Raw genomic sequence first — 25566 nt, forward strand, 5'->3', positions numbered from 1 at the left:
GTAATATTGAAACAGTAACAAATAATGTAGTTCATGAAATAAGTTCGTGGCTTGTGGAAAATAATTTGATGCTAAATCACAGTAAGACTCAGTTTTTACAGTTTCTAACTCACAAAGCAACAAGAACCGATATTTTGATCAGACAGAATAGGCATATTATAAGCGAGACGGAACAGTTCAAGTTCCTAGGCGTTCGGATAGATGGTAAGCTGTTGTGGAAAGCCCATGTCCAGGATCTTGTTCAGAAGCTAAATGCTGCTTTATTTACCATTAGAACAGTATCTGAAATAAGTGACACTTCAACACGAAAAGTAGTCTACTTCGCATATTTTCATACGCTTATGTCGTATGGTATTATTTTTTGGGGTAATTCTTCTGATTCAAAAAGGGTATTTTTGGCTCAAAAACGGGCTGTTCGAGCTATATGTGGTGTAAGTTCGAGAACCTCTTGTCGACCCCTATTCAAAAATCTGGGAATTCTGACATTGCCCTCACAGTATATATTTTCTTTAATGTCGTTTGTTGTTAGCAATATTAGCCTATTCCCAAGAGTTAGCAGCTTTCACTCAGTTAATACTAGGCAGAAATCAAATCTGCATGTAGAATGCACTTCCTTGACTCTTGTGCAGAAAGGAGTGCAGTATTCTGCTGCATCCATTTTCAATAAGCTACCACAAGAACTCAAAAATCTTAGCAGTAGCCCAAACTCTTTTAAGTCTAAACTGAAGAGTTTCCTCATGGCTCACTCCTTCTATTCTGTCGAGGAGCTCCTGGAAGAGCTAAAAAATTAAGCAAATTCCAGTGTTACATTGTTGATTTTCTTCATTTAAATTTACGACTTGTCACCTGAATATGTTTTTTTATATTTCATTTTATCTGTTTCTAATATCGTGTTATAATTTCATGTATTGACTCGTTCCATGACCATGGAGACTTCTCCTTAATTTGGTCCCATGGAACAATAAATAAATAAATAAATAAATAAAGGCGGAAGTGCAGAGGCAAAGATGATGATGAATGACAGGTGAGGTGTGAGTGGCGGCTCACCTGTCATTCAACATCATCTTTGCCTCTGCACTTCCGCCTCGACTGACATCTCTGCCCAAACTCTTTGTCTTTAAATATGTCTGTATATGTGTGGATGGATATGTGTGTGTGTGTGCGCGCGAGTGTATACCCGTCCTTTTTTCCCCCTAAGGTAAGTCTTTCCACTCCTGGGATTGGAATGACTCCTTACCCTCTCCCTTAAAACCCACTTCCTTTCGTCTTTCCCTCTCCTTCCCTCTTTCCTGATGAGGCAACAGTCTGTTGCGAAAGCTTGAATTTTGTGTGTATGTATGTGTCTGTTTGTGTTTCTATCGACCTGCCAGTGCTTTCGTATGGTAAGTCACATCATCTTTGTTTTTAAATATATTTTTCCCGCGTGGAATGTTTCCCTCTATTATATAAATAAATAAATAAATAAATAAATAGATCCTGTAGTTGCTGTTCAGGAGACAGTATCCGCAGGAGAGGATAGTACTTGAGGTATTTTGGTATTTCAGCTAATGACTCTCGGTAGCTTGCTGACACATCTTTGGCAGCAGATCGTGCTACCCCTAACCATATTTAGCAGTACCTTGCTTTGTCCTGACTGGACTATGGTTGCCAGGCTTATGGCTCAGTGGATCCTTCAGCTCTGAAACTATTAGATCCAGTCCATCATTGGGACATGCATCTGCCCACTGTTGCCTTTTGGACTAATCCCATAGACAGTCTCCTTGCCAGAGCGGAGATCTTTCCTCTTCAGATTTGACAGTACGAGCTCCTGGTCTCCTATGGAGTCACCATTCGATAATTCCGTAATCATCTCATTCTCTTAGCATATGAGGGGTGTTGTTCTGATGCCTGCCCTAAGATGCATTACTAGTTGGAATGTGCCTCACTTCCCTCTGCCAAGATCTCCATCTCCTTCTCTCATCCCTGGACTGTGTTCTCCGTCTTGTCATTCCCTCCCCTTGGATGGTTCCCAGGTCACGGGGTAGGGCTTGATCTCTTCCAGGGTCCTAAAGTTTGTCACCTGTATGAACCTTTGGCATCTGTTATGTGCAGTCCTTCAGTGCTACCATCTTACATACCGACAGCTCTAAAGCTGTGGATCGACCGGATATACTTTTACACCTCCTGCTGGTATGGAACGTCCTCCGCTGCTGAGAAAATGCAATGTGATTATGACAGAGCTCACAGCTGCTATCAGAGCCCTCCATTTTATTAAATGGGCCTCACTTGACCTTGTTTTAATATATACTGACTCAGTGAGCAGTCTCCAGTTTATTGACTGATGCTATTCGTGCATCACTTTGACCTCCACTATTCATGACCTTGTTGCTGACCTTCATCATGCTGCCTGCTGCTCATTTGTCTTTCTCTGAGTCCCAAGTCATGGGGTATCCCGGGGAATGAACTGGCTGACTGTTTGTCTAGAGGAGCACTCACTCACTCCTCATTCACTTTGTCAACCCCAGATGCAGATTTGTGGGTGCATACTAAATCTCTGCTCGCTCACAAATTGAACGACATTGTGGGCTACTGCTCCATCTAATAAACTCCACACAATCAAGGAGACTATTGCAGCATGGTGCTCTTCCTTCCATTTCTCCCAGAAGGAATCCACAGTCCTATTTCATCTCCACATTGGTCATACCAGGTGAACCCACAATTTTATTTTGTGTAATGAGCCACCCATACCTTGTGGTTGTTGAGCCATAGAGGCAGTAGCTTATATCTCGGTAGAATGTCCCCTCCTGGATGAATCACTGATGGTTGACCTCATTGTCAGTTTTCTCTGTGAAATAGGTTTTTATTCTGAGTTATAAGGTTTTTATTCTACCTCCAGAGCAGGAGCAGGGTAATTGGGAATAGGGTGTCTCCCACTGTATGCTGGGTCTGGGGTTCCCCAAGTCTACATTGTTGGCCAGGCTACCCTGTCATCCCTCTTTTACTGTATTTTAATCACTTTTAGATTCTGTTTGCCTACTTTTTATGACACCCGATTTTCTATTCTATGTGTCGGATTCTGTTGAATAGTAGGTATTCTTAACTGTAATGGATCAGGGGTGGAACAGCTGTAAGTCGGACATTTCCTGTTACATGCAGAGCCCCGGGAATGCCCACCTGCTGACTTGCCAATTTCCTTCATCTTGCGTTTATTATTTACTGCACTAAAGATGTGCATTGTGCATTACATTTTTAGCCTTCTTCCTTTTACTATTATGAATCTCCCAAACAGATCAAAAAATTCTCAGTGGACGTCTCTACTTCTGGGTGCACCACTCTTGGATCGAGGGACTGATGACATTGTTGTCTGGTCGCTTAACCCCCCCTTCCCGCCACTCCCCCACCACCAATCAACCAGCCATCTCCCAGGTGCTTGTTGTATTTCATATAACTTTGCAACATTACACTTTGATATTTAATCACAGTAACTGCATCAAACAGCACATCTCTGATACTGTGTCAAACATTAGACGATTGTTTTTCCTACTCATCTGCATTAGCTTACATTTTTCTACATTTAAAGCAAATTGTCATTCATCACCCCAAATAGAAATTCTGAGTCATTTTGTATCATCCTACAGTCATTCATGATAACATTTCCCTGTACATTACAGTGTTGTCAGCAAACTATCACAGATTGGTGCTAACGCTATCTGTCAGATTGTTTATATTGAAACAGAGCAGTAGCAGTCATATTTCACTTTCGTGGGGCTTTCCTAATAATACCTTTGTCTCTAATGAACACTCGCATATCTAAGAACCTATTCTGTGTGCTTGGACCTTCATTAACAATTTGCAGTGGGCATTGTGTCAAATTCTTTCTGGAAATACGTGGCAGTATTCCCTTTGCACTTCCTAAAGAGAACCTGCTACCCTTTGCTGCCTTCATATAGGCAACACCTATATTGCAATTTCCCCCTCAGGGTGCCCCTGACTCTTTTGTCAGTGTGCATGGTCAGCGCGGGCCCCAATCAATTCCAGCACATCCTTCCTTTTGTGTGCTTCAATGTCTCAGACTTTCTTCCCTTCTCTTAAGTACTTCCTCATGATGACAGCCTTTGATGCTGACTCAGCCATGCCATAGGTTCTGCCTTCCTTTCTCAACATTTTCATTCATTTACTTTACACCACATTTCAGCTGAAGTAATTTGAGGTCCTCTTCTGGGTTTGACCTTCATTCTCAGAAATTTTTCTGTAGTATGGGTTGATGAAAAGAACACCTTAAATTGTGCCTACTGCATGTGGTGTTAGAGATCACCTGCACATGATACCTGCACAGTCTCATATATGCTCTTGAAAGCCAACACAGTAGTCAGTCCAAAGTGGTGGGGTCATCATGTACCCTTGCAGTAGAACCTATGGACATGACAGGGGTGACGCTGTTGATGGCTGAGCTGTTAGCTCCCCACACCTGCTAAGGAGTAGTTGTCCCTCTTCTTCGGACCTTAGGACTTATGACAGTGGCCACTGTGCCAGATGACCTTTGTTGTGCCTGGGTGGTACCCAGGAGGAAAGCCCTTGATTGGAGTGGGTGGCATCAGGGTGGATGTTTTGCACATGAAGTGTATCAAATTCAACTAAAACAGTAGCAGTTCTGATCGGGCTGTCTCATCAGACATGTAGAGAAATATCGATGCAGAGAGCTATAATCCCACAGCTTTCCCTACACTAGCTATCCCATGGCAAGAAGCACAAGTCATATCGTTGGGTGTAGAACAATTTTTCCAATACCCGGTATGTTATGAAACAGATGGAGATACATTTACTCCAACGAAACCATTATTTTTTGTGGAACACATTGAAAATAAATTTGGAGAAGTTGAGTCTTTGGAAAACATGCACTAAGTCATTGGGAAACGTGCACAATGGATCTTTACTCATTGAAGCCTCGTATGATGCACAGTCTACTGCTCTTCAGGTGTGCAAACAATTGGGTGACATAAGAGTGACCATTGCTCCATACAAAACTTTGAATATGGTGCAAGGAGTAGTCTTCCACAGACACCTTGGACTCCAAACAGTGAGGTGTACATTTTGTCTGGTACATACAGGAATGCACCAAGGATTATTGAACAGATGCAGGCACCTCCATTTTAGCCTTTGAAGCTAATGTCCTCCCAAAAAAAGTTAGTCATGGTGTACAGGTGTAATATAAAACCTTATGTCCTGCCACCCATTAAGTGTTTCCGATGCTTACAGTTTTGTTCATATATTATCCCACTGCCCCAAAGTACAGAAACTGTGGAAAGTCAGTCCATGGAAGTAGTCCTTGTGAAAAGCCTGAAAAGCCACCTTTGTGTGTCAGCTGTACAGAGTGCCACCCTTCTCATTCAAGGGTTTGCCCAGTCTTTAAGAAAGTAAAGAGATACAAGCATAGAAGCCTGTTGGCTGCCTGTCGTATACTGAGGTGCGAAAAAATTTAAATCTTTGCATCCTGTTGACATGATGATTATGCGGAAGTCACAGACAAAATCTGCACATCCCCCCTTCCATCCTCCCTCCCCCCGTCTCCCCTCCCTCCCCCCACCACCGCTGATCCTTTCCTAATTCAAGCTCGTGGTCACTAATGACCTCGTTGTCGAGACATTAAACACTAATCTCCTTCTGCTCCCTGCTCATAGCAGCTCCCTATTTCCACCTGTTGCAACCTCATGCGTCAGGCATATGGTGACCATCCTGCTCTGGCACTACTGAAGCTCACCCTCGGTCAGTACCACGTGTCAATCCTTCCATCACTAGCAGCACCCCTTCTTTTCTCACTTGCACAAACTTTCCAACCGCTGCTATCTTCACTGGATAAGTGTGCACCATGAAACATCTGAATAACACATGCTTGCTTGCTACTGGTATCCTCACTGACACGTAGAACCATGCATTATCTGTCGTTACATCCACTGTTGCACTGTGGTAGTAGAACGACAAGTTCTGACTATCCAGATCTGCTGTCATCTGTAATTATGGTGTTAATTCCCCTTGTACTTTCGTCAGTCCCCTCAATACTCCTCAGGTGACAGCTAAACTGGACTGAACTTCCCATGAAGCACGCGATGAATGTCTTCCTGCAAGTTCATCAGTTCTACTCTTGCATCCCAAATGTTATCCCCTAGAGATTTTCAGCATTATCTTCGCATCCAGTACTTGCACCTGTGCTTTTACAACTTCCAAATAACAGTTCAGAGTACTAGCTGAGGCCTGTGCATAAGCCATAATTTCCTTGGTAAGCTGCCGAATCATGCATGTGTTGTTCAACACACCACTCTTCAGATTCACAATGGGTGGAATGCCACACTGTTGTTGCAGTATTTGCCTCCATTAACACCTTGCTCATGTCACTTGCATCTACTATCTCGAATGTCGTCTTTGGAATTCTACCTCACACATCCGCCCTTCCACTTTTCCCCCTTGTGAGTCCATGTTTTATGCTGACTACTGACACTACTCTGATTACCTCCTGCATCTGCTCATTTAAACATGCATATATCCCAGGTAACTTCTTGTGTCCCTGGATGACCTCTCTAAGTGGCCTGTTACTATCCACTAACTGTGGTACCCTCGGAAACAACTCTTCAAGCCTCCTCCGTACCTCATTCTGTAATTACCAAACATTAACACTAAACTGAGCTTGATAACAATATGTCTTGTTGCCTGGAAAATACAACTGCTCTGTCCAGGGATGATTTTTGCAGGGCCCCCACTCTGCCTCTCGTGAAGAGGTACAGCACTTCCAAAACTAGCATTCTTCTGCTCTGGCCCCTTCTCTGTACGGCAGCTTGAGGACATAGACAGAAACCCACTGTCTCCCGCAGCATGTCTGAATACACTACAGATACATCCAACCCAAACAAAAACATACAACCTTCCCTGAAGCAACATACCTAGAGCAAAATACCTAAAATCACAAAAACACAATACGTATTGATTATTTCCTTGACCTCAATGCATATCGAGCATGAAGTATCTGGATTTCCTTATCTGGTTATTCATCCCCTCATTTCTTCTTCTCTGACTCTTTCCTCACCTTCATTCCCACTTCCTGTAGAATCACTTCATTGACCATAGACACTCAACATGCATAATTATTGACCCTGTTCGCAGTTGTAGCTTCACATTTACTGGTGAAGTGGTCTCAATCACTTGATGCCATGTTGCAAACTTCTCAGTTTTCCCCTTCAGAGTATATGGACTCAATAACATCACCCATTGTCGTACTTTGTACCATGGTAACATTCCCACTCCCTTCACTGCATCTTCTTGGTCCTCCAATGCCTTAGTACTTACTCGCTGGATCTTTCTCCATACTTTCATCCCTTCCTCACAAGTTCTTGGACCGACTCACTGCTCCTGCCTTCTTTTCGTCCCATCAGTTCAAATGGTGGTGGCATCTTTTTCCTATATATGGTCTCGAATGGTGACAACCCTGTCCTAATGTGTACCTTGGAGTTTAACACATTCGCTGCAAAGGATAAATATGTGACCCAGCCTGAATGGTGTGTGTTCACATAACAATCAAGCCCATCTTTCCATTTTTCCAATGATCTTGTTCTGTTTCTCCATTAGCCTGAGGATGAAGTGGGCTTGTTCTTAATTTTATTTATTCTTAATAATCAACACAAATCTTTCATCATGTCTGACATGAAGTTTGTCCTCCAGTCCATAATTATTGTCCTGGGCACCCCTAACTTCAGTATCCACCTATTCACCAATGCTTGTGTGACCCTGTCTGTCTGTTGATCTGGCATTGGCATGATCTTGAGAAAAATGGTCTGTTATGGTCAGTGGAAAATGGACAGCTGCCAGTGTTTGGTTGAATGGTCATAACACAGAAACTCCAATGAAACTAAATGGTTCCATCACCTCTGGCAATCTCTGCAACAGTATCTGCTTTTAATTCAGATTTGCACTCAGCACTCACTCTATATAACTTCTGGCATATTAATTGACATAATTCTTTCCTGCTTTCCACCAGTAGTTTTCCGCGACTCTTCAATTTGCTTATCTGCATCCTCCATGACCCGACAGGACATGATCGCGCATTTTATGTAGTACCTTCTCTTTCAATACTACTAGCATGACCACCTGTTGTCCTAATTTAGTCACTCTGCACAACAATCTGTGATGCACACTGGACTGTTGCTGTTTGCCATATCACTTAAATTCCTCGTTGCCACACTCTACAGCCTGACATTCCTCAGTCCTGACCTAGTGCCTCCTGTTCAACTCATCTGCATTTCTATGTTTTTTCTCTGGTTTGTGGATCACTTCGTACTCAAATTCACTGAGTTTTAACACCCATCTCGTCAATCTACTGGATAGGTCCTTCAAAACTAGTAACCATTTCAAAGTACGTGGTATGTCACTACCTTGAACTTTCTACCATACAGATAACACAGGAAGTATGTTACTCCATACACAAAGCTAAGCATCTCTCTCTCTCTCTCCTTTGCAGAGTAGTTCCTTTCCTTTCCATTCCATTCAAAAAAGCAACAAGATTAACTGAAAATTGACCTCCTGACTTAAAAAAAACCACACCCAAGAGTGTCATTTGATGCATCACATGATAGTATGAACTCCTCCTGAAAGTCTGAACACACCAACTCTAGACTCGATGTGAACACCTTTTTCAAATCGACAAACTATCCTTGGCTTTCCTCTGGCACAATCTTAATACCCTTTTTCAACAACTGTGTAAGCATTCAAGCTACATCTACAGATCCCCACACAAACTTCATACAATAATTTGCAAAACCCAGAAAAGATTTAACTCCTTGGTTGTCCCTGATACTGGAAAATCTTGCACTGCTTGTACTAATCTAGGATCAGTCCTCACACCATTCTTACTAATGATATGGCCTAAATAGTTGACATCTTCCAGTGTAAAGTGAGATTTTTCCTTACTTAGTGTCAAATGAGCTTCTTGTAACCTCTTGAACATTTCCATCAAATGTTGCCTATGCTCCTGCACATTCCTTGAAAATATGATCATGTCATCGAGATATACCAGAAACTAACATGGTTTTAATCCTTTCAGCACCCTCTCCAATAACCTTTGGGATATTACTGGTGCATTTTTTACCTCAAAAGGCAGCTATCTATGTTGACAGTGTCACCAAGGTGCTGAAAAGCCATTTTTTGATCTATCCTCCAAAGCAACTTCTAATTGACGGTATCCACTCTTAAAGTCTATTGCCGAGAAGTAGACATCTGTCATAGTTTTACTATTCAAATGGCAGTAATCACAACAAAATTGATACTTCTTTGAGCCTTGAGGGTATTTTTGTTTCTGTTGTTGCAACTACAAAAATGCATAATTTTTTTACCAGACACATTTTGCTTTGTTGAGGTAAAGCATCATTAGTGGTCTGTAGTTAAGTTATTTACATTTTGATTTGCTTTTAGATGAAGATACAATTTGTTAAGAATAGGTTGATTTGTACTTATGGTGATTTTTTTGGCTGGTTTCTCACTTACATCGGGAAATGCCGCCTGCTTGCACAACGTTGTTTTTCTGTGTTAGACACTGATAATTTTGGTATAATTTTTAGATGTTCTGCAGCACTATGCATTTCTTATGCTTTTCACAACACACTTTTATGCACACCACTGTATTCTGTTTGTTTTTGTACTTGAAGTGTGTGCTGTTGTTTGTGTTTTGTAGTGTTGCCAACATAATGCTTCCACTAATTTTTCTTTGACCTACAAAATTTATTTTTTAAATTAGATTATTGTATGTATGAAATTCTATTTGATTATGTTTCTGTGTATTTATGTACTGTGTAAGATCCTCCCTCATGAACCATGGACCTTGCCGTTGGTGGGGAGGCTTGCGATACAAATAGCTGTACTGTAGGTGCAACCACAATGGAGGGGTATCTGTTGAGAGGCCAGACAAATGTGTGGTTCCTGAAGAGGGGCATCAGCCTTTTCAGTAGTTGCAGGGGCAACAGTCTAGATGAGTGACTGATCTGTCCTTGTAACACTCACCAAAACGACCTTGCTGTGCTGGTACTGCAAAAGGCTGAAAGCAAGGGGAAACTACAGGCGTAATTTTTCCCGAGGGCATGCAGCTTTACTGTAGGGTTACAAGATGATCGCGTCCTCTTGGGTAAAATATCCTGGAGGTAAAATAGTTACCCATTCGGATCTCCAGGTGGGGACTACTCAGGAGGACGTTGTTATCAGGAGAAAGAAAACTGGCGTTCTACGGATCGGAGCATGGAATGTCAGGTCCCTTAATTGAGCAGGTAGGTTAGAAAATTTAAAAAGGGAAATGGATAGGTTAAAGTTAGATATAGTGGGAATTAGTGAAGTTCGGTGGCAGGAGGAACAAGACTTTTGGTCAGGCGAATACAGGGTTATAAATACAAAGTCAAATAGGGGTAATGCAGGAGTAGGTTTAATAATGAATAAAAGAATAGGAGTGCAGGTAAGCTACTACAAACAGCATAGTGAATGCATTATTGTGGCCAAGATAGCCACGAAGCCCACACCTACCACAGTAGTAGAAGTTTATATGCCAACTAGCTCCACAGATGATGAGGAGATTGATGAATGTATAATGAGATAAAAGAAATAATTCAGATAGTGAAGGGAGATGAAAAGTTAATAGTCATGGGTGACTGGAATTCGATAGTAGGAAAAGGAAGAGAAGGAAACGTAGTAGGTGAATATGGATTGGGGGTAAGAAACGAAAGAGGAAGCCGCCTGGTAGAATTATGCACACAGCACAACTTAATCATAGCTAACACTTGGTTCAAGAATAATAAAAGAAGGTTGTATACATAGAAGAAGGCTGGAGATACTGACAGGTTTCAGATAGATTATATAATGGTAAGACATTTAGGAACCAGGTTTTAAATTGTAAGACATTTCCAGGGGCAGATGTGGACTCTGACCACAATCTATTGGTTATGAACTGTAGATTAAAACTGAAGAAACTGCAAAAAGGTGGGAATTTAAGAAGATGGGACCTGGATAAACTGAGGTTGCGGAGAGTTTCAGGGAGAGCATTAGGGAACGATCGACAAGAATGGGGGAAAGAAATACAGTAGAAGAAGAATGGGTAGCTTTGAGAGATGGAATGGTGAAGGCAGCAGAGGATCGAGTAGGTAAAAAGAGAAGGGGTAGTAGAAATCCTTGGGTAACTGAAAAATATATTGAATTTAATTGATGAAAGGAGAAAATATAAAAATGCAGTAAATGAAGCAGGCAAAAAGGAATACAAACGTCTCAAAAATTAGTGTGACAGGAAGTGCAAAATGGCTAAGAAGGGATGGCTAGAGGACAAATGTAAGGGTGTAGAGGCATATATCACTAGGGGTAAGATAGGTACTGCCTACAGAAAAATTAGAGAGACCTTTGGAGAAAAGAGAACCACTTGTATGAATATCAAGAGCTCAAATGGAAACCCAGTTCTAAGCAAGGAAGGGAAAGCAGAAAGGTGGAAGGAGTATGTAGTGGGTCTGTACAAGGGCGATGTACTTGAGGACAATATTATGGAAATGGAAGAGGATGTAGATGAAGATGAAATGGGAGATATGATACTGCGTGAAGAGTTTCACAGAGCACTGAAAGACCTAAGTGGAAACAAGGCCCCAGGAGTAGACAAAATTCCATTGGAACTACTGATGGCCTTGGGAGAGCCAGTCCTGACAAAACTCTGCCATCTGGTGAGGAAGATATATAAGACAGGCGAAATACCCTCAGACTTCAAGAAGAGTATAATAATTCCAATCTCAAAGAAAGCAGGTGTGGACAGATGTGAAAATTACCAAATTATCAGTGTAATAAGTCACGGCTGCAAAATACTAACATGAATTCCTTACAGAGGAATGGAAAAACTGGTAGAAGCTGACCTTGGGGAAGATCAATTTGGATTCCGTAGAAATATTGGAACGCTTGAGGCAGTACTGATCGTATGACTTATCTTAGAAGATAGATTAAGGAAGGGCAAACCTACGTTTCTAGCATTTGTAGACTTAGAGAAAGCTTTTGACAATGTTGACTGGAATACTCTCTTTCAAATTCTGAAGATGGCAGGGGTCAAATGCAGGGGGCGAAAGGCTATTTACAATTCGTACAGAAACCAGAGAGCAGTTACAAGAGTCGAGGGTCATGAAAGGGAAGCAGTGGTTGGGAAGTGAATGAGACAGGGTTGTAGTCTATCCCCGATGTTATTCAATCTGTATATTGAGCAAGCAGTAAAGGAAACAAAAGAAAAATTCAGAGTAGGAATTAAAATCCATGGAGAAGAAATAAAAATTTAGAGGTTAGCCGATGACATTGTAATTCCATCAGAGACAGCAAAGGACTTGGAAGAGCAGTTGAACGGAATGGACAGTGTCTTGAAAGGAGGATATATGATTAACAACAACAAAAGTAAAACGAGCATAATGGAATGTAGTCGAATTAAATTGGGTGATGCTGATGGAATTAGATTAGGAAGTAAGACACTAAAAGTAGTAAATGAATTTTGCTATTTGGGGAGCAGAATAACCGATGGTGGTCGAAGTAGAGAGGATGTGAAATGTAGACTGGCAATGGCAAGGAAAGCATTTCTGAAGAAGAGAAATTTGTTAGCATCGAGTATAGATTTAAATGTCAGGAAGTTATTTCTGAAAGTATTAGTGTGGAGTGTAGCCATGTATGGAAGTGAAACATGGATGATAAATAGTTCAGGCAAAAAGAGAATAGAAGCTTTCGAAATGAGGTGCTACAGAAGAATGCTAAAGATTAGATGGGTAGACCACATAACTAATGAGGAGGTATTGAATAGAATTGGGAAGAATAAAAATTTGTGGCACAACTTGACCAGAAGAAAGTATCGGTCGCTATGACATGTTCTGAGGCATGAAGGGATCACCAATTTACTATTGGAGGGCAGCGTGGAGGGTAAAATCATAGAGGGAGACCAAGAGATGAATAAACTAAGCAGATTCAGAAGGATGTAGGTACTGGGAGATGAGTAAGCTTGCACAGGATAGAGTAGCATGGAAATCTGCGTGAAACCAGTCTCTGGACTAAAGACAACAACAACAACAACAACAACAAGAGTAGAGAACGAATAACGATGGAGGTGTTTTTTTTTTTTTTTCTAAAGGGGAGGGGGAAACCAGGATGAGAGGACATAAATATACAGCAGTTTGATGGAGTGCGAGTTAGAAGAGAAGGTGAGGAGTGAGAAGTGAAATGAAAGAGTGTGTGTGTGTGTGTGTGTGTGTGTGTGTGTGTGTGTGTGTGTGTGGTGGGGGGGGGGGGGGTGAAGGATGGAAAAGGCTCTTTTCTTTTTCATGTAATTTCACCAATTATTCTATATAGAGTCTGGTTTCCAATATTTATGGGGTCATTTAGCAACTGTTTATTTTGTGTTAATGCTTTTTGTATGTGGAAATTTTCTTGGAAAGGTATATGGTGTCTGTCTTTACTGATTTTTACTATATTCATATCATTTTCAGTATGGGTTGGTCTATGGTGTTCTTCTTTTATGTGATCTGCAAATGTTGAATGATTTGTACAGTATTTAAATGCTCTATTGTGTTCTTTATATCTTATGTCAAATGTCCTCCCAGTCATTTCATTGTGTATCTTCTCACAATCTTTGCAACCGAGCTGATAGATACCACATTGTGGGTATCTGTCTGGTTTTGATTTTAGTTTTGGGATGTACTTTTGTATGGAATTGTTTGTTTTGTAAGCAATGTTTATGCCTTGTTTGTTGAATATGTTATCTATTTTATGTGTGAATTTCTTGTGGTTGGACATTGTATGCCATTTTTTGTTGTAGTGCAAGTTGTACGAGTTAGTGTGGTTTGGTTAGTTTTCTTCACAATTTGTCGCTCTATTTTTTTCCTTAGTTTGTCTACCATTGTTTCTCTGTGTCCATTTTTTAATGTTATTTGTTTTATAATGGCTAACTCATTCAGTTAATTAGAAGTGTTTAGGGGGATACTGTTTATCATATTTAACATGTATCTGATTGCTGCTTGTTTTTGGTTCTGTGGGTGGTTTAAGTTGCATTTAAGTTAATGTCACTTGTTGTGGGTTTTCTGTATATGTCAAATGTATGTTTATTATTGTCTTTTCTTATGATTACTTCTAAAAAGTTGAGTGTGTTTACTGGTTCTTCTTCTATTGCGAACTTTATGTTTTTGTGTACAGTATTTATGTCTTTGTGTAGTTGCTGTATTCTGCTTTTAAGTTCATCTACCATGTATATTATGTCATCCATGTATCTGTACCAGTAGATGATGATATAGATTTTCTTTGTTATTATGTCTTCAAATATTAATTTTTCTGTGTGATTCATGAAAATGTTGGCTAATTTTCCTGAAATAGGTGAACCCATGGGTAAACCTCCTTCTTGTGTTTAGTATTCTTTGAGCCACCCATAGACTTCTTGGGCACAATTACAATCCCCCCCCCCCCCCCCACCACCCCCTCTTTGGCAACTACTTTGTTCTATTGTCCTTTCATCCAGTTGTTGATTTATAAATTCCTCCAAAACTGTTTGCCATGATTGTGGTATTTTGTATGGTCTCTGATACACCAGTGCTTCATTCCCTTTCAGGGGTGTGTTACTGGTGTATCAGGCAATGGCCGTTGCAGAAAAAGCAGGTCATGAAATTCATGTAACAGGTCCTTGACATCCTCTATATTCCTTCCAAATGCTTTAGTTTTTCATGAATTGCAGTACTGACAGCATCCTGTGCCCTACTACAGCGTACACCTCCTATATGGCTATTTTCCTCATCCAGAATCTCCAGTGTGGCCAACAATGTTCCTGTCAGTGACTTAACCTCCTCTGTGCCTTGTACACATATAATATTACATTTTACCAAACAACATGCTGTATCCAACATTTCTATATCTTCCCACAGTTCTCCTATACGTAACATGTTAACTGGTAAGTCAGGCTCCACATTCAACCATCACAACTTTTCAGTGCCAGTTGACATGCAGTCATGTGAATCACACGTTAATGTAATTGCTCGCAGTTTAACTGGGTTGTCTTATATACTAGATGCTCTTTGTGATAGATCAACATTGATGACAGCTTTTCATAGCTGGAATGTCTTTCCACTACACTCCACCATAAGTCACTGACAGTCAGTTGTGGCACAATGTGGATGCAGACAGTCTAATCCTAAGATCATGCTGTAGCTCTCAGTTCCACACATTGTCTAAACTCAGTTGTCTCAAATGAAGATGCATCCTACGTATTAACTCTCTTGAAGCCACTGACACATGTGCCCCCATATCGAACAAAACTTTATACTCTACCATTTGTCATGCATATTATGGAACATTCTGTGTCTGCATTTGTTTTCACCAGGAATCACCATCACTACTTCATGGCTTGTAGCACTGCCTCTGTATATGCCCCACATGGCCACAATTAAAACACTGTACATTTGATGCAAATACATGTCTCTGATCCCATACCCCTGTCGACCTATTGATTTCCTCCTACTCCAATGCTAAATTAACCCCTGCATGGAGATCTTTAGGTGGCCCAGTACACACCTTCCTTGACAGTTCTGGTGCTAAACCTCTCAGAAAAGCAAAAAGTGCTCTTTTCTTGGCCTCTTGTAGTACCGCTTTGTTCATCTCCTCACTCTGACAATTCATAAGTGTGAACATTCAACTTCCCAATTCTATCCATAAAGTCCTCGACTGCTTCATTATGCCCTCTAGACACCATATCAAATTGTTCACAAAAAAAGATGATGATGATGATGATGATGATGATGAAGAAGCCAGACACTGTTTTGTTTCCTATATCTCTGCTCCAATGCTTGTCTCAGCTGATCAAAACTTTCTACATTGTGTAATCCTTCTGTGCACTGTACAAACAACTTTGTCTCTCCCATTAAATGTAACCTAGCAATCTGCAATAATTGTTTATCCAACCAACTCCTATGTCAGCCAATGACTTGACATCCTCTACAAATGCTAGCACATCCTCAAACGACCTAGCAGAAAAGGGAGAAACAAGGTTAGCAACAGCCGGATTCACTCCAAGAGTCTGTCACTTCAACAGTTCTATCTCCTCATCTTACTCTGCCAATTTATTATCCACAACTCATCTGTCTGCCCTTAACGATGCTATCTAATTTAGTAACAACTCTATAGCCTCATCTCTGGTGACACTTTGTGTCTCCGATTTTGCCGTTGCCTCATTTTTACTCATGTTTACTACTCAGAATTAATTAATAAATAAAAAAAAAATACTATGAAAATAATAATCCAACACTAATACAGACAGAACACTCCCCAGCTACTTGTCTTACCAACCTACTTTTTCTGCTGAATCATGAGTCATCTGGACTGTCCACATCGTCTGTGTGCCAAAATGATGACATGAAAGCAAATCACTGCTATAGATTCGGCACAAGGGGTAGAATGTCCAAGCAAACTGCCATTGTGAAACGTACAGGCACCAACCATTCATCTCTAGCACTAACCCTAAACTATGATAAATCCACTGGTTCCTCTGGTTTTACAAAAGTAACCCTCATATAATCACGTCCCCTGTACTTCTACACCATGACTGTCACCACAAAAAGACAAACATGGTCTCACTCACCCTAAACAACGGTAATATGGGCTGTGGCTCGGACATAGCACACCCCACCCCCTCCACTGCTGATTGTGGTGACATCATGAGTGCAAAGGAGGAGTGGGGGGGGGGGGTCACCATCTGGTAGGCCTAGTAGAGACACTGTTGACAGGAAAGGATGCCTTTTTTTAATTCCATTACATGATGTATCATTGCTCAGTGAGGCAAACATGCCTCACTCCATTGTCCCCTGCGGCAGCTTCTGTCCCGGATGAAGGCTAACAGAAGGCCTGTGGTAGGCCGGCGGCCTATGAAGACCACAGCCATGATTTCAGTGGTGTCCTACTACCCACAGTCACATGGAGCCATGGTGGCCCCTTGGCTCTACATACATATACTGAGGCAGCATTAGGGAGACGGGTGTGCACAAACTTTGACTTGCTGTCCTGCTGCAGGAGTTGGACAGTGGCTGGTGCTGAAGCACTAAACCTCACTAGGAATTCAGTGCAGGTGGCAGCAGGCGCGGATGGCAAGTTGACGAGCCCATGGTTGCAAGTCCCGTGAGGAACTTGGTGCTGGCGGCAGCAGGTGCAGCCTGGTCTCGAACCCATGGCTGATGCTGGTGATGCCCACTCGTCTTGCTGCCCGACATTGTGCATGGCATCATGGTGGTGTTGCTGGACTCTGGCAATGAGAGAATGCCTTCTGCCTCAAAAGCAGACAAATTTTTATATTGCTCCAAAGTGCAACTGTTTTGCTACATCCTGGCCCCAAGCCACATCACCCATAAAGAGAGGTGTGTTCTAGTGTGGTGACATCAACCTACCAGCTACAGTCATTACCACTGTGTGGTGCAATTTCTGAGGATTGTGGTAGCCTTGTCTTGCAATCCCTTTATGTGTGTATTATTCTGATCCACATGTCGCCCCACTTGCAGCTACCAGTCTCCTTGTGGCTTTCACACTGCTTCTCATTATTGTAGCTAAAAACTGAGTAGAATTGTTACAGTTAGTTTGCACAGTTGTCAGTGAGTGGATTCCACTTGATACCATGTTGGAAGCAATAGCAGTGTGGGTGCAAATGAGCTCAATTATCGTGATTTGTAAAGTTTATTTACCTCCAGTCAGGCCACTTAATTATACTGAGATGACCACCTTGATTCAGAAAGTTTCCTCCCCCCCCCCCTTTTCTCTTACTTGGGGATGTGAATGCACACCACCCCCTATGAGTGATTACCACTTCACCTGCCCTCAGGGCACAGCATTCATTTTTGCTGAGTACGGGCTTGACGAGCCCGGGGTTCCTGAGCTGGGGACTGGTAAATGTCGCCAGTCTCCTGTGCTTTGGGCACGCTCCAATGACCACTGTATGGTGCGGCAGTGGAACGTTTTGTGTCACACCTTGATCACGAGGATGGTAAAAATCGCTATAAAAACACCTCAATCTCAAGTTGTGCTACATGCTGATGAGATGCATAACTGTTGAGGTGGAACAGTCGTGATTGGGCAACCTCGGGGGATCCTGCCGCACCTTAGTTGTGTAAGACTTACTCGGACATGCGGCGCTCTGTCTGAGTAGACCCTTGTTTCCCTAGCTGCTCATGGGACTGAGATGGAATCCTCGAAATTATCTTCTTCTCCATAAGTGGGAAGGTTGTACCACCTGGGAGTATTCACACCCAAACCTCCAAACGAATGAGGGAGGCTAGCCCTCCTGGTAATTTGCATCAGTTGAATTATAGTAACAGGGCTTATAGCCCTACCACTAGTATTGTAATTTAGTATGCTTTTACCTAAATAACAGAAAACCCTGTCTCTATGTTGCCATGTATAAGTCTCATACTAAATTTAGTTTAGTTTCCAAATAAAATACACTATGGTAGGATAGTCCTGTTAATAGGAAAAGCTAGTCAATAGTGTTATCCATTTTACAGGATTTGACTGTGTGTTGTGTCTGATGGATAAGTAAATCAGACTACTCACTTCTTATCTGAAGATCTTACCCAGTGGTTAGATAGAAACACAGTGTAAATAATATTATAATGAAGCTAGGACAACTCAGTTCCAAGTTCATTTAGCGTTTTAAATCATGTACTAATGGTCGACAGCCTATCCAGGCAATGAAACAGTGCTGTATTGGAAAAGCAGAAGTATGAATTTTGCGTACTTTCTTGCTACTGTTTAATTTGGTTCTTCAGATAAGTCTTACTCCACTTAAACAATGTTGGACTACACCCTTATACATTACATTTTTAAGAGAGAAAAAGCCCAGTAGGTAACTTAAAGGAAGCTAAAAAATTTGGCCGAGGGCCTTTAGAAAAGCACTTTCCATCAACAACAAACTTAAACACTAAAATACTTAAAACACTAAAGCGCACACTCTTTATACTGAACATTTCACTTCAAGAAAACCTCTTTCTTAGTGGAATTTAATTTCAAAAGCTATAACTCTTTGAACTAATTCTGTATAGACATTCAACAGATTGTAGTAACTTGGCTTCACTCCGATTGAATTTTACGTAAGCAAACTTTTACTACAGTAGAGTCTTGATTATCCGATCTTCGGTTATCCTACTTTCTGTGTTATCCGACCCTTTAATCGCGCTGGCCGTGCGCCAGCCGACGACAGGTCAGTGACTAACGTGTTGTTTGTTGATACTCAGTTCATTGTCACCATCTGCTACTCCTCACTCCTCAGTGCTAACTTAGATCTGTAGTGGAGTGGACATGTTGCACTTTGTTTATTGTAAAAATTTGTGGTGATGGCTTCAAAATGGAAAAAGGTGGTTGTTTCAATGGAAGAAAAACTTAAAGTTTTAAAAAGAATAGACAATGGTGAAACTTTATTAAAAGTGGCGCAAGATTATAACGTTGGGAAAACAACAGTTGGAGACTGGAAAAGGAACTGTAATGAAATTGAGAAGTGGTGTTCTCAGTGAGCAACCTCGACTGTTTTGGAAGATCGGAAAACCATGAAAAAATGTAATTATGAAAAAGTAAGTGAAGCTTTGTTCCTATGGTTTACTCAACATAGAGATAAAGGTGTACCCATGTCGGGACCTATTTTGCAGGAAAAATCCTTAAAGTTTCGTAACTGACTAAACGAAGGTGAACCTGATTTCACAGCTAGTGTAGGCTGGCTCGATAGATGGAAGAAAATATACGGAATTTGGCAACTTAATGTCTGTGGTGAAAAGCTTTCAGCAAATTTTGAAGTTGTTCAGTTGTTTGGGAATAAACTTTACAAGGTATGTATTTGACAAGGAAAACTTAACAGGCGATCAAATTTTTAACTGCGACGAGACTGGTCTCAATTACAAAATGTTACCCGAAAAAACACTAATGTCAAAGGCCGAAAAGGCAGCACCAGGCTACAAATGTAGCAAAGAAAGAGTGAAAATTCTTGCATGCAGTAACGCCACAGCAAATTTGAAAATGAAACTGTCTATGATATGTAAGCAAAAAAAAAATAAAAAAAAATAAAAAACCGAGACCATTTAAAAATGTATATAAAAATGCTTTACTGTTGAAATATTACAACCAAAAAAAAAAAAAAAAAAAAAAAATGCTTGGATGAGCTCAGACATTTTTAAAGAATGGTTTTTTAACGAGTTCGTGCCACAAACTGAAAAGTTTTTGAAAGCCAACAACTTGCCCCACAAAGCACTGTTGCTTCTAGTTAATGCCACTTGTCATCCTAATGAAGATGAACTTCAAGATCATGATATAAAGGCCATGTTTTTGCCTCCAAATGTCACATCCTTATGTCAGCCTATGGACCAAGGGACCTTAGAGACACTAAAGAGAAACTACCACAGAAACTTGCTTTTCTCTTTACTTAATGCTGTGGACAAGGGAGAAGACATGCTAGAGCAGTTGCGCCATATTAATTTGAAAGACGTAGCTTATGACGTGGCCCAATCTTGGGAGAGTGTTGGAGCAAATACAATTGCAAAATCATGGAAAAAGTTTGCTACAGGAAAATCAGGAAAATTCTCCAGATGATGAAAATCTACAGTAGCAGACCGAACCAGAAAATGCTACCCTGCTTTCATTGTTACAAAAAGTTCCGGAATGTGCTGATGCCACAGAAAATGACATAAATGAATGGATTGTCCAAGATGAAGAATTTGAAGTGACAGATGAAGAAATAGACAACATGGTAAATGAGAAAGAAGTAGACGAAGAAGCAGATGTAGTGGAGGAAAGAGCACCCAAGATTTCTCACAACGAAGGAGACAAGGACTTAGAAACTGCTTTAAAATATGTAGAACAACTGGAGGAAACATTGTCTACTGAGGTTTTACTTCTTAAGAGACTACTTGATTTAGCAGCAAAAAAAACGGCAAACATCAGGCAAACAAAAGACAATTCCTAACTTCTTCACACAGTAAATATCTATTCAGTCTAATTTGATTTGTATTGTATTAAATGTTTAACTCATTTGGCCTACTTTAGTTTAATTTTTGTGTTTTTTTTGTCTTATTTTCTGTGTTATGCGACCTTCCTGCTTATCCGACCTTGCCGTGGCTGGTTTAGGTCAGTTAATCGAGACTCTACTGTATAAAACTTTGTAATAGTTAAGAAAAAACAAAAAAATTTAAATGTTGCCTCTTTATATTAACTTGGCAGTTCATAAGCCTGTAAAATAGGATACTCAGATTAATCAAACACGAGGAAGGAACCCTATATAGGTGTATGATTAGGATGAAGTAACACGGTGAACCAGTTACTTTAAAGTTCAAGAATGATTATTAAAACAAGTTTAAATTAATGGTTCATGCTGTACAAAAGTAAAAATACAAAAAAAATCTTATCTGGTGGCTGTAGGCTTGGGTGTGGAGAACAATTATTACAGCTGCACTACCCACAGTACAGCCTGCAAGTATCTTGCTGTATGGACTCAATTTCTCTTCCTGGTGTCATTCAGTTTGCATGCAGCAGCCCAACAACTCGCAGCTGTGCCGTAAGCCGTTTGCAGTCTTCATCGAAGGCAGTTTGGTGCAAATTTGCAGGCAAAGCTTCTCCTGCTCAACAAAGGTGTTGCCTCAATCACTGCTGCCTACAGACTGTGTGACATACTTCCCGCACTTGCTCTAGGTAGTGCACCAAATTCATCCTTGCCACCTCTTCCACTCCTCCAGAGCCACTTTCATTTCAAACAAAATCACACTAGCTTTTACATAACACCTATTTCTTATATTGTATCTAAGTGTGACCATTTCTTAAAATTGTCAAATTGGCATCAACATGATCAGTTTGTACACACAAACATTTTTAAATACAAAATGTCATCAGAAAATTATTTAATGTAATAAATAATTTACATAGTATTTTACATACATTACTCACATGCAATGCAAAGAGCTTCGAACTCCAGTATAGCACCCTTTACTTTACATCTACAGAAAATATAGTACCAATATTTTAAAGCAAAAAAAAATTATAACAAATTAAATGAACCATAAACAAATAAAGTTATAGGCTCGAAGGGTTATAAATCAAAATGTGTGTTTGGTCATCAAGAGGAAGGAGGTGATGTTTGAAAAAGTGTCCCCCCTTCTATATCTGTAAAGTCTTGGAAGGACTTGCTGGAATCCTGAAGTCTATTAAGCGGCTGCAGAATGGTTTCCTACTGGTTGAAACTAATAGGGCAAAGCAGGTGGAACTACTTACAAAGAGCAAAAAATTGGGTGACTATGATGTCTTTGTTGAACTGATAACTCCCTTAACTCTAGCAAGGGTGTGGTCACATGCCGTGAAATTATGGATATCAACATGCCGAACTTAAACAGGAAAGGGCATTACAGGGGATAGTGGACATAGAGCAAAGGATGCATAGGAATAATGGAGAAATTGAGAAGACCACCACCTTCACTTTGACCTTTTAATTCTCCAACGTTGCCTGACCACATTATGGCAGGTTTCCTCCGACCTAGGGTTAGGCTTTATGTACCTAAATGTTTGCAGTGCTACAAATGCCACCATTTTGGTCACACAACACTGAGTTGTGGGGCTGATGCAACCTGTGGGAAATGTGGAAAGGCAGCCCATGAAGCTGGGATTGGCTTTCCATCTCCAGCAGTCTGCATTAACTACTCTGGGAGTCACCCAGTCTGGAACCGAGACTGCCATGTTTTTGCAGAGGAACAAAAAATTCAGGAACTAAAAGTCACCAAGTGGATCCCCTATGCTGAAGCCAAAAAGGAATAGAAGACAATGAAACTTCCCGTCTTTACCACTTCTTATGCTTCCATGGCTCAGAAGCCTGTTCCTGGTATTCACGGTACACCCGTGAAATGGTCGTTCCGGAAAATCTCCACTTCATCGCTACCTTGGATATGCTGTGTCCCATCGCTAATGTACCGACTATAACACTTCGTTAAAACTCCCTTAAATCTTGATAACCTGCCATTGTAGCAGCAATAACCGATCTACCAACTACACCAGACACTTGTCTTACATAGGCATTGCCGATCACATCACTGTATTCTGCCTGTTTACATATGCATGCCTGTACCAGTTTCTTTGGTGCTTCATTGTACATGAAGGCTGTAGACCCATCCAGTATCAAATTATTATTATTGTTTTCAATGTCACTTTCATTGTAGAATTTCATAGTCGTGTGTTTTATTTTGGTTTGTTTTAATTCAGTAAGTTTTGTCTATGTGTAGTACATCCTCTGACAGAAGTCTGTTTGGGTGTTGATATCGGCAGCTATATCTGTGGTTTTTTGCAACAGTGATTTCATGTAGTAAGCCACCATTCTTATAATAATGCTGCAAGACCCCTGCTCAGTAAAATTCTGCTTCTATCCTTATGTTGTACCTGCATCCACTGTATCTGCAGCTCCTGACTTTAGGTTACCAAGAAATCATTTTTCATGTAAGTTGTGAAACATGTTCCCAAAGATATGCCCGGTCAGTTGCTACCGGCAGTGTAAGAGTTGTGAACTTTATTGCCGTTAGTTAATGCTTCTTAGTAGTGTTGTGAGAGACAAGCCAAAAGCCAAAGCTTACTTCAGATCTAACGTGTGTGTGTGTGTGTGTGTGTGTGTGTGTGTGTGTGTGTGTGTGTGTGTGTGTCAGTGAAACTAACATGGACAAAATTTGATGTAATATGGTGATGCAATTTAATATTTGCTGAATTCATGTATACAGTACATGATAAACAGATCATGTGGAAACACCTAATGACATGAGACAAGTTATGCAAAGTTGTATCACAACTTCATCTATCTTCTCAGTTTTCGCAAATTGTTTATTCTAATAGTGACTGAATCTTGACCTGCTTAAGACACAGTGAACTAGTTTGTGAGACAGGCAGGTGAGCCAGACCCTAATGAAATCCATGTGGTGGATTATAAACATTGGCCTGATACACAGAACAGTCGGAGTGAGTGTGTTAGGCAGTTTTCAACACTGGTTTGCAAAAATCCTGGGCTCATCACCAATCTCTGCCTTATAAAGAATGATATCCAAGTAGTTAAAATATGATAACACACAGAATAAAATTTGTTTAATTCACACACAGATGGTGCACACAACTTATTTGTCTTGGATTAAGTGAGAAATTTGTTGGCAGAAAGGGCATCTGGCCAATAAATTAAAATAAATAAAGAAATAAATTTCATGAATTGTAAATTACAGGGCAATTGCTGAGAGAGAGAGAGAGAGAGAGAGAGAGAGAGAGAGAGAGAGAGAGAGAGAGAATTATGACTAAATCATATAACAGGAAAAATGTTTCAAGATGTAACACATATTTTGTGTTGATTCCTATTTTATTGAATGTAACGCTAGTAGTTAGTAGTCTCTCTGCAAACTGTGCCAAATCAGGTAAACCTTTTTTTCTCATCTCAATGCCTTGAACGTAAACAAATGAAACAAATTACTTGCAGCTGATAGAAAGAAATGAGTTAAAATTCAATGCTATTGACGTTTAAAAGTGTCTGCTTGTTAATTTACAGAAAAGTCTCAAATAGGGGTGCCCAAGCCTATCATCAGAGTGAGGTTAAATTGGTTTACAAAATTGGAATCTCTGTGGGGGCAGAGGCAGACTAAATACTTGGACATGTGGTTGCAGGCATTGATTAAGGGCTCGCATATATGGTGCGGCTGCAGTTAACATTACTGTTATCCACCCAGACCTCTATCTGTGATTTTGTGTTATTGACATTGATGTCAAATTTAATAAATAAATATTCAAAGTAATATAATATTACATAATTTTGCAGGATACACATGAAATGGACATCCACTTCGACAAAGTGTACAAGTGGGTCGCAGTGAATGTACAGGAGAGACAAGAATTCATAATGTCATTATATGAAGTAAGTAATTTAAACAGAGAAATAGAAAACTGAGGGATATATGAGAAAGTAAACAGTATTCAATAAGAGAAAAAAATGAAATATAATGAAGTAATTTAGATTTACTTTTAATTGTGTACATACATTTTGAGAAAAATGGGAAACGTATACAGAAAATTTATCACTTATTGTTGACAGCAAATGAAATTTGATTTTATTGTGTTTAATTTTTATTTTTCTATAGAAGCAGCTTGTGCACAAGACACTGTTTATATATGTACAGGCCAAAGTGGTTTCTACATATTTAAAATTACAAATGGTACACTTCATGTACTTAAATACTCTTCAGTGGACTAAAAGCAGTGGTGCTGTGAAAATGACTTTAAATATTTTTGAAAGGATTTGACATTGATATTTTCTTTTCTGTTCTGGGAACTTTGAAACAAAGTTTAGTAGAGAGTACCATTTTGCCGCAGGGATGTGTTTATTTGGGTCAAATGTAAATTTTTTTTTTTTTTGTATGGTAGAGTGATCATGAATATAAGTTTTTTTTTGCACTCCATATCTGTTACATTTATTTTAAAAACTGTAAGGTTTTCCATAATGTAGATACATGGTTAATGAGGATACTGGAGATCTTGAAGTCTTTAGATTTGCATCCAAGAATG

At 40.3% G+C, this 25566-nt stretch overlaps 1 protein-coding gene across 4 annotated transcripts in view; it reads left to right on the top strand.

The window, feature by feature from the left end:
* LOC124555302 (exocyst complex component 1) overlaps positions 1-25566 on the top strand; it is a 277770-nt gene that overhangs the window by 73718 nt on the left and 178486 nt on the right. For all 4 annotated transcript variants that reach the window (XR_006968531.1, XM_047129176.1, XM_047129177.1 and 1 more), the window contains one exon: positions 24824-24919. Coding sequence is in view for 3 of the 4 variants with exons in the window: in XM_047129176.1 (XP_046985132.1) it covers positions 24824-24919 (96 nt within the window). In the remaining variant the exon portion in view is untranslated. The remainder of the gene's footprint in view (positions 1-24823; positions 24920-25566) is intronic.

Source organism: Schistocerca americana, chromosome X (assembly GCF_021461395.2).
Source record: "Schistocerca americana isolate TAMUIC-IGC-003095 chromosome X, iqSchAmer2.1, whole genome shotgun sequence".
Classification (NCBI taxonomy): Eukaryota; Metazoa; Arthropoda; class Insecta; order Orthoptera; family Acrididae; genus Schistocerca; species Schistocerca americana.